Source organism: Manacus vitellinus, unplaced genomic scaffold (assembly GCF_001715985.3).
Source record: "Manacus vitellinus isolate BGI_N305 unplaced genomic scaffold, ASM171598v3 scaffold_66_pilon, whole genome shotgun sequence".
Taxonomy (NCBI): Eukaryota; Metazoa; Chordata; class Aves; order Passeriformes; family Pipridae; genus Manacus; species Manacus vitellinus.
Genome location: NW_021940729.1, coordinates 2,324,902 through 2,340,025, shown reverse-complemented (window position 1 = coordinate 2,340,025; position 15,124 = coordinate 2,324,902). Strand labels below are relative to the sequence as shown.

Below are 15,124 nucleotides of genomic sequence, written 5' to 3'. Positions count from 1 at the left end.
AATCAAGTCCAAATCATGTGTATTTTTAGCACGCCGTTGTGTTGCTGCCCCTTAGGAGCTGCTGTTTTTGTTAGAACCTGTTCCTGTTAGGACTTATTTTATCTGCTTTAGAGTTGAAAGTTTGTTCCTTTCTTTTCAGACAATCATCATCATCAAACCCAGTCCTTTCTCCCAGCTTTCCTCATATTCTGTGTCCGTTGTTCCTGTATCTTGTTTCAATCATGGCATTTCTGGGACAGGAGTTGCCCACCAGTGTGTGCATCATACCTATACCAAAGTATCCCATTCCTCAGCCCTAATAAAATAAATTTTTAAAAAATTAGTTGGGAAATGGGGATGGCATGCTTCTGGTGTAGCAGGGAGATCCATCACTTTAAATGTATCCCACTTCATTTTCTTTTGTTGCCATTACCCAGATGGAATGCCTTTTTTAACGTGATACAGGTGCAGTGAAAATGAATCACACAAAATTATGCTAAACTCCACTAAGTGCTCCCTTCATGCTAAATAGCAGTAAAAGGTGTTTCACTGCTCTTGTTTTCTAATCCTGTTGCTTTGTACTGGAACACGTGAAACTTGTCAGGAGACTGACTAAATTGTGGTCATTTATATGGGTTTGCTTTCCTGTTGTTGTATCTTTTTCTCGGCTTCCTGAATAGTGGTGAACTCCCAACACTTCAGAGATGTGTTAAGGACACTAACATTTTCATGGGTTCAGTGATTAACTCTGGTTGAGCTCCTTTTGAAATCAGATTTTCCAGATCTTTACATTAAAGTCTGCTTCAAAGTTTGGGCAGATTTCAAAGGAGTCAAAATCTGTGGCTGTAGCTGCAGGACATTTTACAAATTGATGTAACTCTCCTGCTTAAAATATGCACAGCAAATTACCTGCTATTCCTTCAATGAGTAAGGTGAACTCTGTCTTAAAATCCTTTGCAAAGTGTCAAGTAGTTTAAGAAACATTCTATGGACTTACTGTTTTCAGTACCAATGTCCATTATTCACGGTCATTATAGTCGTCCACGTTCCCAGGTTCCTTTCAGGTTTTCACTTAGTAGTGGATGTATTCTAAACTCTACTATTTGTTCTTCAAGTCTTTGCCTTGTATGGAATGAATGATAACTGTCTTCCCCCTTTCTTCCTTTATTATTAATACTTTCACAAGGCTGTGGATTTCAGATCTTATAAATTGGGGCTAATACCTTCTTCTATGGAACATTTTGATAAATCATAGTGTATCTCTTTATATCTGTAATCTGAGTGTTTTCAAGTGGAAATATATATGTTATAGATAAGGTCCAAAGCACTATAGAATGTAAATAAAATTGAAAGAGAAAAAAGTTATAAGTTCTTGTAAAGCTCCTGTCACATTTAATTGCTATTTTAGGCCTTTGGCATTTAAGGCAGTATTATTGTAATATGTACTTTCCTTTAAAGTTAAATACCAGGAAGATGTAGTGCAGGATAAAGAAGAATAGAAGTTTCTAGTTTTATACAAACAGTGCCATGAATTTGTTTTGACTTAAAAAGAGGTGGCTCTGATCCCTGTATATGTGAATGGCTTTTAAATGATGCCATGAGCTCAAAGAAACAGTTTACAGACATTTAATTACTTAACATGTATGAGTGCAGTTTTGAGTTGCAGCCCATAATAATCGGATGGGAGATGAAAAATTATTTTGTAGGTATAGATCCATAGTATAAAGACATTGTTTTTTAATTCTAATCCAGCCTGGTTTTGAACATGGGGAAACAATGGATCTTGTTGGTCACTGTTACCCATGTCTGAATCAGGCTTTATTTACTTTGTGACTTTTGATTATCTTAATTTATCTTAAACCCTGAAGTTCTGTGCTAGGTTTTCTCCTCTATAAGCATGCCCAGCTCCCGCTGAAATCAGTGGGAATTGTGGGTTTGTGAAGCCAGAAATGTAGAACACAGCTCGATACATGTTTCAATAGTTCAGATTGTTTTCCTATGTAGCATCCATATATTGCCTCATTTGTATTCATTTTTCCTCTACTCTGTGCCTTTCCCAGCTGTTTGATCTGGTGTACAGGGAAGAGACATTGCTAAATGTGATAAAAAGTGTTACCCGGAATGGTCGTTCAATTATCCTCACTGCAGTGCTGGCACTTATCCTGGTTTATCTCTTCTCCATCATTGGTTTCCTCTTCCTGAAGGATGACTTTATCATGGAGGTCGACAGGTTGAAAATCAGGACCCCTGCTGCAGGTATTGTTTTTTATATTAAAATTTGCATCCAACGTATCCCTTTTCTGTCTGCCTAACCTAACTTTCACCTAAGGACATCAAATTGCTTTATTTGTGCCTGTGAGAGCAGAACTAATTCCATATACCTTAGCACCCAGTTAGGTCTCTGCGTAAAATTGAATGTGTATACAGTTGTTTTAGGCTGGGTTTATTTGTTGAAATACTGAAACCCAACGCCTTTGATTTGTTATGTTTGCTTTTCAAACTCATGATAACGTTAAAAAAAATAATCTCTATTTCCTAATTATTTGGAAAAGCACCTCAAAGTGCTTTTATCCCACCTTATTATTATTTCTTATCCCACCTTAAAAGCAGCTCATAGTAATTTCTGTGTACTATATGAGGCATATGATTAACATGTAGCTGTATTTGTTTGATTACATCCAGAAGAAATCTATTACAGAATTCACACATCAAACAATAGGAGGTTTCCTGGAGCATCTTTTAAATGTAGTGTGTGTTTCATATAATTTTTGTGTAATCCTGGCTTCAGTAAAATCATTGGGAGGTTTTTAACCAGTTTTAAAAAGGCCGGAATTCCAGCTTTCTGGCATAAGAGGTTTTACCAATGTGAATAGAGAGTTACAAACTGGCTTTGCTAGAAAAGAGCCAGGTCTGGTCTGTTGAGCACTTTGTATGTGTTGCCAACCAGCCTGCTTGGGAGCATGGGCAGAGAAGTAACTGTCTGCATAGAAATACCTGAGAATAGCTTGTGATTAAATTCCTAAGGGCGTGATTTTCCCCAATCCTGAGCTCTTCAGACCTGCACACAAGCGCAGAACAACTGGTGGGATCCAGCCTGGACTGTGTGCACTCAGTGTTTGCCAGCCTTTCCCTAAAGTTGTTATTTCAGGATTTAAAGCACACAAACAAGGCAGAGGTCATTCAAGACTCATGGGCATGGTGTTCTTATATAGCTGGTTTGATACCATATTAAAAAAAAAGGAAACCTGACAGATTTCTTTAACATACTATAATTTTATAATTTTTTTTCCCACTGATCATCCTTTAAGGGCTAAGTTGGCTTATATTTGACTTACCATTCATTTCTGGGACAGAATTTATGCTGTGAAGTTTCATTTCAAAGGTAGTTGTAACCATCTTAGTAAGATGTGAGGCTGCACACAGCACTGGTCTGATCCGGTGCAGGAGCACCTGTGTGTTTGTGTTGCTTCTGTCGAGTTCTTGGCAGATTTTTGTGGTGTGGGTATGTTCTTGCTGGCTTCATACATTGCCATTTCTGATCAAAAAACTCATCAGGAAAATATGCTGACTGCATACTGAGGGAACATTATGCTTCCCAGGACAAGTGCTTTAAATTTTTTCTTTATAAAGTAGCAGAAAGAGAAAGTCAGAGTGCATGTTTTCTCCCTTACACACATTGTCTTAGTCTATTACTTTTATTGTATGATTTTGCCTTCGGGTTTTTTTCCCTTTAAACCTTTTTGTACCTCTGATTTAAAATGCAGAAAATTGTTGAAGATGCACAAGATAAAATTGGTTTGATAAAATCAAGCTGATGTACACATTTACCCACTTTGGGAATGTTAAATTAGTGTTTTACACAAACCCATACATATTTACAAATGAGTACAAACTGTGTTATAACTCTTGAAAACTCTTAAATATTCTACATTCAGGATAACTGAACATCAGCTTGGTGTCCTTCTTGTCAGCTTTTGTGAATAATTTATCTAATGGTTTTAAAACTGACATTATTTTCATATCTGACAGTTGTTTCATGCTTTGAATATATTTTGTTCTAACCAGAAGCAGCAGCATTTGATGTAGATTCATTAATTTCAGGAGATGAAATGGGAATAGCTGTGATACACAGTAAATATAAAACTGTGTTTTTGTTCACTGTGATTGCTTTGAGCTGTTGAGGCAAACTCTTTGAGGAAGAAGGAATTGGTGATATAATTTGTGCTGTTCTTCCCTCTTAACTTTCCAACTCAGTGATTCACTTCTAGAAAATAATGATTTAAAACTTCACATCAATGTGATATCTTTTTGTCAACATCCTGCTCTTCCCACAGGTATTAGTGAAGTCCCCACTACAACCCTCACATCAATGATGGGAGCCTGTCCAAAAGAGAACTGTTCCACAAGCATCCCAGTTATTAACCCAGGTTAGTACAGAAGTTCCCTCAGACTGATGATCAGCTAGAACCAAGGGATCCTTGGCAGTGTTCGAGGCCAGGTTGGATGGGGCTCTGAACAACCTGGTCTAATGGAAGGTGTCCCTGTCTATGGCAGGAGGGTTGGAACAAGATGATCTTTAAGGTTCCTTCCAACCCAAACCATTCTGGGATTCTATAATCTAAGTATTACTATTGCAGGGACTTTTGCTTGTGTGAGAAGTAATGATCATTGTTGTGAGCCAGAAGTGCTCAACTTCTGCAACTCTTGGAGCTTAGTTGGCAGCTTGCTATTAATGGGAGTGCTTCCCACACCTAATTTCCAAATGCACTGACATTAATTTTGTTATTAAAAGAGCTTGCTGATTCATTATGCCTGAATATACAGGTTGCTTCGTGCCAAGTGACTTAGAGAAAAAAGCTTGCTGCTTATCTGCAGCATCCTCACCTGCACACACTGAGCCACTCTTAGATCTATTTAGGGCCACCTAAGTTGATTTTCATGGCATAGCACATATATAGCAAGCTTTTGTGTATTCTTTTTCGTGCATCTAGGCCAAGGCTGTAGTGTAGCCATAAAACCTAAGAACCCAGGTCCAGGAGTGTCTGTCTCCCACTCTTTTCATGTGGCACAGTCTAGTTGTGGAGGTTAGTCTTTCGCTCCAGATATTAAGTTTGTTTTAGTGTGTTGTGGCCTTTGCAGTGGAGGTGTCTGCACAGTGGTTGATCCACAGGCTTAAAACATTTATTGCCACAGTTGCCTGTGGTTGCTGGGGGCTGAAACTGAGGACATAAATGGTCCCTTCCTACCCTGTGTGCTAGTACAATGCTGTTTCATAAGCTTTATTCTTCCACTACTAATTTCTGAGTTTTTAGGATCAAAGGCTTCGGGCAGAGGGCTATAAAAGTAGGCTTTTTCTCCCCAGCTGGTGTGTGAACAGGCCTCATAAACAACATGGGAAGCTGTCTGACTAGATAGAGAAAACAGTCTAAGAGCTATTGGCAAAGCTGCTGCATTCAAAGAGTAATCAATCAGTCAAAAGAGACACAGTGTGGCTTTTGCCAAGCTCTTTAAATGATAGAAATCTTACATTTCTTATTGTTTGGGTACTGCTGCTTTAAAATCAAACCATAATGAAAGGGAGCTGTACAAGACATCTAAGGGTACTGTCAGTTAATCTTGAAGAGATTTTATTTATCCAGTAACATTAAAAAAACCAGCATACAGCAAGAAGAGTTTTGCTCACCTTAGCCAGTGAATCACCTGTTCAAAAAGGTCTCATCTCCCTTGGAGTCTCCCACTCTTCAGTGCAAAGGCATTTCCAGATCACTTCAGTCTGTGCCTGGTGAAGTGCTTAATCACCTAAAGGAACTTCACATCCTACAGTACATGTCTCCTTGTGCTCTGTAACCCACAAAGACCTGAACTGGAAAGGTGCACAGATATCTGTTTGTAAAAGGGGACATTTCCAAAGGCTCATTCCACGCCCAGGTTTGGTACTACCCTGTGCAGGTTCAGCTGGATCTGTGTGGGCACTGGTGAGTCTCACCTGCCTGTGCTTGTGTGGCTCAGGAGCCCGGTAGCTGTGGGCTGTCAGATGAGGCTTTTTGAGGTAAATCTCCCTCTCATCCCACTTCCTACCCTGTGATTAACATTGTGGGGTGGCCTTAGTGCTTAACCTGCTCTGCCTTTGAATTAAACTTAATCAGAGGACAGCCAGCCTAATGCTGTCCAGCCACTCATGGGACACTCCCCAGTCTGGAGCTGGTTGCAAATAAACACCCCTGAACCTCAGTTAATGTCAATATTGGGGCCTTAGCAACAATTCACTGTACAGATCCACTCCTTTCTTTCAAATATGGGCATGGTTGGTCACTAGGAGGGCCGATCCTGGGTTCTGAATGCTGCTGAGCAGCAGAGGCAGAATTGGCTCCCCCGCTGAAGGCAACCCTTGTTAGTCCACATCTGGGAGTGGAAATAGGATAGAGAAATGAGTGTCTGTACATTCCGCACAGACTACATTGCTGCACTAGAGGTTTCTGCCAGCTTTGGGATTCTTTGGCAAAGATCTTGCAACCTGAGCTTTCCCTTCTGGGTGCCATGTGGGATGCTGACTCTGTTGCAAGATGTGCCAGTCAGGTGATGCCTCTTGCATCTCTCTGAAGCCTGGGCTTGCTCTGAATTTGCATCCCAGTGCACATGGAGAGTGCAGTGCATGGAGAGGGTTGCTGGTAGGTCATTCTCTTGTGTTGCAGCTTCCAGTTTCCAGCCATGGTTTGTTCCCAGTGTTCACCAGAATCTGATCATCTGTTGTTCCCAGCACCTGACCCTGGTGTGGTGAACAGTGAAAATGTTGTAGCTACCTAAAGGAAATAGAAGCTGTGGCTTTTATCAGGGCTTATAATTTGTGTCGTGGATGGCCACCTTCTCAAGCACAGATATTGGCTCTGAAAAAAAAGATGGAGTACTGTTTGGGAGGAGGAAGTAAGTAAAAATTAGTTGATATGATGAAAATCACTGTGCTGGTAAAAAAAAGTCCAGATATGACAGGATAAGAAAGGTTTCTTGTTTCAGTCCTTTCAGTTTAAATCTGGAATTACTAGTCATAGTAATGTCTTTAATGACCATATAATTTAAAAGGAAGTCCATCCTGATGTCTGCTTTTGCTTTTCTTTTTGCTCAGAGTTCCTTAAATCAGGAGTTGTTTCTCATTTAATTTACTTGCAGAGCAAAAGCAGTGGTGGCAAAAGCAGCAGATACCAGCACTGTTGTGCACATCCCAGTCATGGGATGTATGCCCCACAATTTGGGGATCCCGTGTTTTAAATCCAAATTACTTGTCTGTAATGTGAGTGCTTTTGGTCAATTCAGTTTATTAAATTCTACCTCGGTGCCCCAGATGATGTGGTGGTTTGGGGCTGTTAAATATGTGTTTCAGTCAACTGTCACAGCAGGATGTTGTTATTTATTAAATTATGTTACAATGAGTGCATGAAGCAAACCAAGTGTGAATCGCTGTCTGAAGCGAGCGTATCCCTAAAGAGAAAGGAAGGCAGGAGAAATGGCAATCACAGCCCTGACCCTTCAGTGCAAGCCAGCAGGACACATGGAACAACTCAAGCAGAGCTCTTCAAAGGGAGGCTGTTGATGCAGCCCCAGCATGGGAGCTAGTGCGTGGTGGGAGGAATTCTGGCCAATGCGGACAAATTCCCCCCAGGGACTGGTGTTCCAGCCCAGCTCCTCTGCACGTTCAGACATCTCCTGCACAATAGTACCCTCTGTGGCTCAGCCAAAACCACGCAGCAGCTCTGCAGCAGAGATAAGAATAGAATCCAAGTTTTCAGGCTGAGGTCAGGGAGAGCCTTTCATTTAATGTATATCAGACCTGTGTGCTGGTGGAAAGATCGTGGACAGATTTACTGGTCTAAAAGCCAGCTCCTCCTTAATGGTTTGAAATGCTAACATGACTTGGCTTGTACATGAGTAGGTAGAGGGATGATTTCACAGGAAGACAATCCCTTCACAAATGTGCTTCTAATTCTGTGTTTATATTGCTTCTCATCTGTGAATTTTTAGGAGGCCCAGTGAAACCAGTGGGAGCACTGCAAGGAGAAGAGGTGCTCCCATGAATAGAGATGGCAGCTCTGGGTCCTTAACAGCACTGGTGTGATTTTTCTCCATCTCTCTTCAGGCTGAGTATGCCTGATGTGCCTAAGTGTGTCACCAGCAGCGACATTCACAGGGGTAGGGATGATCAGTGGAATTCTGGCTGAGGAATATGAAAGACAGATGTGCATTGCAGTTGGTTTCTGCAACAAAGAACTGTGGCTTTGCTTGGTGAGTGATGGGTTGATGCTGTGACTCCTAAAGCTGCCTCCCTCCTGCCTGCAGGTGAAGAGGAGGAGGATGGAATAGAAAGGACCTGTGACACCCTGCTCATGTGCATTGTGACTGTATTAAACCAAGGCCTGAGGAATGGTGGTGGTGTGGGAGACGTGCTCAGGAAGCCTTCCAAAGATGTAAGTGTTTTGGCTGAGCAAGTGCATTACTCCCTGTGCATCTCATGAATGCCAGAGTCAATTTTTGGAGGTTATAGACAGTATTTGTATCTAGTCTGGTCTCTTGTCACACTGTTGATTTATCTATGTAATTTTTAAATCCCAGATGGAATGTTTAATGGGAAGAGCTAAGTTTGGTGTGATGATGATACTTGAAGAAAGGAACTCTAGGTAGTTGTTTACCCCTTCTGGAAAACTGGAGCTTATCATAACCTTCCAATCACTGCTAATAAGTCAGACCTGGTGAGGCATGTCTGGAGTGCTGTGTCCAGTCCTGGGCTCCTCAGGACAGAAGGGACATGGAGCTCCTGGAGTGGGTCCAGCAGAGGCTGTGGAGATGATTCAGGGACTGGAGCATCTCCCTGGGGAGGAAAGGCTGAGGGAGCTGAGGCTGTTCAGCCTCCAGAGGAGACACTGAGAGGGGACCTCATCCATGTGTGTCAGTGGGGCAGAGGATGGGCCAGGCTCTGCTCAGGGGTGCCCAGTAATGGGAGGCCACGGGCAGGAACTGATGCCAAGGGAGTTCCACCTGGACACGAGGAAGAGCTTCTTTGCTGTGCAGTGACCAAGCACTGAACAGATTGCCCAGAGAATGTGTGGAGTCTCCCTCACTGGGGATATTCCAGAGCTGTCTGGACACAATCCTGTGCCATGTGTTCTGGGATGACCCTGCTGGAGCAGGGAGATTGGGCCAGATAACCCACTGTGGTCTCCTCCAACCTGAGCCATTCTGTGATTCTGTGAAGTGTTGCTGGAGATCACTCTTTTGTTACACTGAGAATTACAGATGTGAACTTTTAAAATGGATTGATTGATAAATATATGTCAAGACCCTCCACTGAGGTACATAATGTGTATTTTTAGCTTATATTCAATGGCATCTGCCCTGGAATAGGTCCTATTGTTTACTTGCACTCAAATAGCATGAACGTCAAAACAGAATTTTGTATATCATGGTATATGTCCTCTGCCATAAGTTTCCTCAAAAATTCAGTTCATTTGAGGACTTGCCTTAATATTTAGGTGGGTTTATGTGTTTTTATTTAGGTTCAAAAAGAACATCAGAAATAAAGGCAAAGCAGCACTTTGCTTAATGAGCCACACTAGAACCCAAGGATGTGTTATAAATAAATTAGCAAGTAGCATCTCAGCAGGGCTTGCAAGAGTCCAGAGACAAATAACTCTGATCTGGATGGAAGAGCTTCCTGTGCTGGTAGTAGGAGCCTAGGTCCTACCTGACAGACTGGGAGGTTCTACATGAAGAAAAGTTTATCCCCATGAAATCTGTAAACACTTAAACTTTGAAAATTGCCCTTTCCACTTAGCAGCTCTTTAAGGCTAATTATATTAAAGCACTTCCCAAAGGGTAATACTATTATCCCAATGAATGTGTGGGAAACTAAAGAAATTTGGTGACTTCTAAGTCAGTCATGGTGAAGAAAAGGTCTTGGGGTTTATGCCTCTGTAGTCCCTCTCTGTTTCTGAGAGTAAGGCTACCAGAATTTGGCATATGAAAAGAAAGATTTGCTTTGCTTGAGCTAATGTGAAAATGTTCTTTAATATTTTAGAGCTCTGCTATTTTTATATCTTATTGCAACCTTATTGTTGCAGGAGCCCTTGTTTGCTGCACGAGTTGTTTATGATCTTCTGTTTTACTTCATTGTCATAATTATTGTTCTAAACCTGATCTTTGGAGTCATCATTGATACATTTGCTGATCTCAGGAGTGAAAAGCAGAAAAAGGAGGAGATACTAAAGACAACCTGTTTCATCTGTGGTAGGTGTTACTGATTTATTGAGATATTTGATGGGGAAAGGAGTGAAAATGAACTATTTCTCAATAAATAAAGTGTGGATCTAAGGGGTGGTTATCTTCTACAAGGAAGTCTGTAAAAATGCCAGAGTTTGATTCCAAATTTATTCCCTCTCAGTAGGAAAAAGATTTGTTTTATGAATCAAAAGCCAGCTTTGCTAAGAGGTGGCTTCACAGTCTCCACCCTGAATCTGAGGGAGAAGAGCTGTGTCTCACACTTGCATCATCACCACTAATGGAGATGGTGCAGCTGCTGACTTTATTTCACAAAACGTGATGCAGATGAAAGTACAGATTGCTATTTCACAGCACAGTGCATTACAGAAGGGTAACAACAGCAAAATCTGTCTGTTTCAGAAGGTGATATGAAACAGGGAACAAAAAAAAATTCTGTGAAAATCAGCCCCACGAAGCCCATGGATAAATCACGCTTATTTTGAAGTGCACTCACAAAGAGGGGCAGACCTTCACTCCCCCAGGGGACTTCAGAAATACCTGCTCTTTTGTAGGCTGGGTGTCGTTTCCATGGTTGTGCTGACAGGGATGAATGTTGCGCAGAGCACAACATCTTTAGTGTCTTTAGCACAACATCTTTGTGGAAGCCTCCACAAGAGATCCAGGGAGAAGAGCACATTGGTGAATCCTGTCCTTCCTCACTGTGTTCCTCTTCAGAGATTTGACCTGTGACAGGGAAAAACCAAAAAATTTCTTATGACTACAGCTCTGTAAGGACTGTATGAGTTCAAAGCTGCAGAGACTCACCCTCTCTGCCAGGCTTAAGCACACAAACAATCCCACCCCAGCTTAAGTGGGACTGTTCATATGCTTGATGCTAAAAGTGTGCATAAATCTTTGGAAGATCAGGACCTGGACTGCACGCTGTGGGCTTACCAATATCCATCTAGAAAGAGTCAGAGCCAACACTTGTAAAAGCACTTTATAGCCCTCAGCATAGAAGGCACTGTAAAACCCTAACATATTTATTATATTGTTATTGTTATTAAGAGGAAATATCACAGAAGAGGATAAATGCTGTGCTGAAAGACTTCTGTCAGGAATGCCTTCTGGCCTGGTGTTTGTTGCCTGGCAGTTACTGCATGCAGTTATAGCTTTTAAATTAAGCTCCTTCAAATTTATGGTCCTTTAAATTAAGTTAGGTCCCTTTCTCTAACATATTTAACAGATTTGAGTATTTTTATGTTGAAATTTATTTTTTGGCTTTACCTTTGTGTCTTTTTTTTGCAGGACTGGAGAGAGACAAATTTGATAACAAGACCGTTTCATTTGAGGAGCATATAAAGTCAGAGCACAACATGTGGCATTATTTGTACTTTATAGTCCTTGTCAAAGTCAAAGATCCGACTGAATACACTGGCCCAGAGAGCTACGTGGCACAGATGATTGTGGTGAGTCAATTTGGGCATGTGCTTTATGTAACTGAAAGATGCTCCTTGCAGCTACAGCTTCGAGTGTCTTTCTTTTTCCCCCTCTCTCTGAATAATAGGAGGGATTGATTTGTGTTTTTAAAGATCTTTTCACATGCCTGAGTCTGCAACAAAGCCTGATCTTAAACGCAGTGAAAAGGATGAGGGCGCAGGCCACAGTCTCCAGTTTGGCGGCCGTGCTCTCATGCTCTGTGGGTTCTGCTGCCTCATTAGCCAAACCTGAGGCAGGAGATGCATCACAACATCTGGTGCTGCTCTGGCTTTGTCCAGTATCCCTGGGCTGCTGTCCAGAAAAATAACATCTCCTGCTGAACACTGAAGCACAGGGTCAGCGTTGAGGGCTAGTGCTTTTCTCCTATGACTGCTCTGAACAAGCTGTTGAAAAGACCAAGAAGAGCAGCTGTAGGGATTTGAAGAGCCACAGAAACTGCCTCTTGAAGCAGGAAGAGTTTGACTTGGACTCAGAGAGAGAAATGTGATGACACTGGGGCAGAGAGATGTTTGATTACATTTCGTTTCCAGCCTGCTACCTAAGAGAGTTCGTTCTGGTGAGTGAGAGGGATGGATCATCAAGGCTGCCTGGCTTGGGGCTTCATTTTTGAGGAATTCTTGTCTGCTGGGATATTCTGGTGCAGTATTTTCTTCCTGTGGACTTCCTGGCAGGTACTGCACTGCTCAGGGCCCGTGCCAGGGTCTGTGGTTGCAAAGCTGGCACATGTCTGAATCCCAGAGGAGAGTGTAACCAAATGCGCATCAGGATTTGCTGTTTACGCATTTCTGGAGCCATGTTTCTTACCAAGAGCATCTGCCCTGTTATCCCTCATCAGGCCTTTGACTGGACATACTACCCAGCCTCATTATTGAGATGCTGGGTGCCCTTTTAGTCCTCAGTTTAGCCAAAGGGAAGATTCTTCTCCTTTAACTTCAGCTGTCTTCACATCAGGCGCCTGGCTTCAATCAATCCCAGCTCCCTGCCTTGTCAGTGCAGAGAGCTGGGTTATTTATCCTGCCTTCAGATGGGTCTCTAGGAGAGCTGGGGTGACTCACCTTTCTCACTCCATTGAGAGCCTAAATGGTTAGTTTAGATAAGATGCCTAATTGGGAGCTGGCTGAAATAGAAGAGGTGACTCCCAAGCACTGTGCAGGCTTATGCAGAGCTTACCTTGAAGAACTCACATTAGTGGAATGGCTCATGTTTAGACAGGAGTGTGTGCTTTACTGCTTGGAGCTGCTGTAAGTGCTATTATCCCTACATGGGAAAGTGGTGTGGCAGGGGATGGGAATTCAGTGCTCAGGTACAGAGGAACAGCCTGTGTCCATCAATTTTGAACCGTCAATCTCACTGCCCAGCTCAGGGCATTTATCCTGTGGGAAGTAATGGATCTACACTTCTGCAGTGTGATGGGAGAGATAGAAAACCTAAAACAAAACCTAAACCAAATCCTTACAGCCTCTGTAGCGTTACAAGTAATTATTTACAGTGGCAAGTTGTCCTGTTACACATGAAAATATTTTAGCTTATCTCAGGAATGCCCTTTAATTTGTGGAATCAATAACATCTCCAGACTCTGGGGCTTATCTCATTTGTTTAGTCCTTCTCTACTCCTCTTCCTCTCCCTGCACTGTTTGTGTGATTTTAAACTTTGTGGTATGTATGTTAAGTATTAATGTTTAATTCCAACAGATACGTTAATATTCATAGTAAGCGTATTCATCCTGTGGCAGCAGTGGTTTGACTTTTCTGATGTAATTCACAAGTGTATTTTACTTTTACATTAATGGTGGGAACTCCTGTTGGAATGTCTAAAATATTAACAGAAAACCACCAAAAACTCATGTGACCTCAAGCATTGAACTGATTTCTCAAAGCCCCTGTTCCTCTGTGACAAAATGCTGATGTAATCCAGATTTTGGGATTATTAAACCCTCTGAAGGAGACTTTTTTTTTCCCATGGGTATATATATAAATTTTAAGGTTGTTCTGGATGGTGGGAGAGGTACATATGGACTTAGAAGTGTAAAGCTTACACGGAATGGAAGCAGGAATGAAGGAGTGAGGGGAAAAAAAGAGAAAGAAATGTTTGAACAAACTACAAGTGGGTGGTGTGGGATTAGTAACTGTGTCTTTGTGTAGTTTAAATTCCTGGCACAAAATCTAGGGAAGGTGTGCTGCAGAAATACTGGTGCTGCATAACAGAAACAATTGGAACTGCTTAATTGAACAAAAAAAGGATGCTTTCCTTTGGAGCCAGAGTTTACTGTATATCACATGGTATGAGGAATATTAAGAAATTAAAATAATCTGTCTGGAAGAATGGAGTACGATATTCAGCTGGGAGAAGAGATTTAAAGATACAGCTTTGCTCAGGACCCAAAGAAGAGTCAAAAGGAAAACTCCCAGAGGTAGTTTTGCAGCTATTGGTTGTGTTTCACAGAATGTTAGTGATGAAATTACATGACAGGCGTGTGAGATGTACTACATTCTGTGCAGAAATTAAGCCTGAGTGTGGTTTGTGTCCTGAAGACAGAGAAAGCAGCTGATTCAGACTTTGTGACAGGCTGAAAGCTCCATGACCATTCTTGTGATGCTGGGAGAGGAGACCAAGTCCCTGGTCAGAGACCAAGTTCTGGTTAGGATCTGGCAGAAAAGATCAAATTAACCTTTCCCAAGGGGCTTGCCAGTGGAACTGACTCATTGCTGAATAAGGCTTATTGGGGGTGTATGGGATTGCAAGAAATCTTTATAAAGATTGTTGGAATAACAGGAAAGTGTCAGGACCTCTTTGAGGGGACCAAAATAAGATTTTATATTTCATACTATACCAGAATATGGCTGCAAAAACTCTGTGATTCATACTCCTGGAAAACCTCTCTTAACTCTATTTATGATTAGGAATGCCTTCTATGGCTGCTTCTGTGGCTTTAATGGATCAAACCCCAATTCTGTGTTTTGACAGCCAGATTACTTAGAGAGAATTTCTACCCAAATCGAATCTTCAAGGCTCAGATCTTGAGACCCTTTAAATACAGGGTCAAAATTTTGGAGCATACTGCAGTAATTTCTTTAATAGGAAGTAGAGTTAAGCTCCAAGTATCATACTCACTACCCCTACAACTCTAGTTAGGAACCAATTATTATTTGCACTTGTCTTCTACTGTCTCACGAAGAATTGCAAAAAGTAACATTGGAATGATTATCAGTATTAACTAAGCACCAGAGAAAGCATCTACAATTTCTCATAATCTCTCTTCTCCATTGCACAGCCTTGTCAGAACCCAAAAATATGACTGTCTTCTTTATGACTCTCAGTCTTTTCTATGTATCATTTGTCCAGCAAACAGTGAAGCCTCTGGTTTGAAGGCTTGCTGATATTACAACTGATTCAAAATAG

At 41.6% G+C, this 15,124-nt stretch overlaps 1 protein-coding gene across 2 annotated transcripts in view; it reads left to right on the top strand.

The window, feature by feature from the left end:
• ITPR2 (inositol 1,4,5-trisphosphate receptor type 2) overlaps positions 1-15,124 on the top strand; it is a 242,203-nt gene that overhangs the window by 204,396 nt on the left and 22,683 nt on the right. For both annotated transcript variants that reach the window (XM_018083671.1, XM_029963962.1), the window contains exons 51-55: positions 2,040-2,235; positions 4,314-4,406; positions 8,308-8,435; positions 10,086-10,251; positions 11,533-11,693. In XM_018083671.1, the coding sequence (XP_017939160.1) occupies positions 2,040-2,235; positions 4,314-4,406; positions 8,308-8,435; positions 10,086-10,251; positions 11,533-11,693 (744 nt within the window). The remainder of the gene's footprint in view (positions 1-2,039; positions 2,236-4,313; positions 4,407-8,307; positions 8,436-10,085; positions 10,252-11,532; positions 11,694-15,124) is intronic.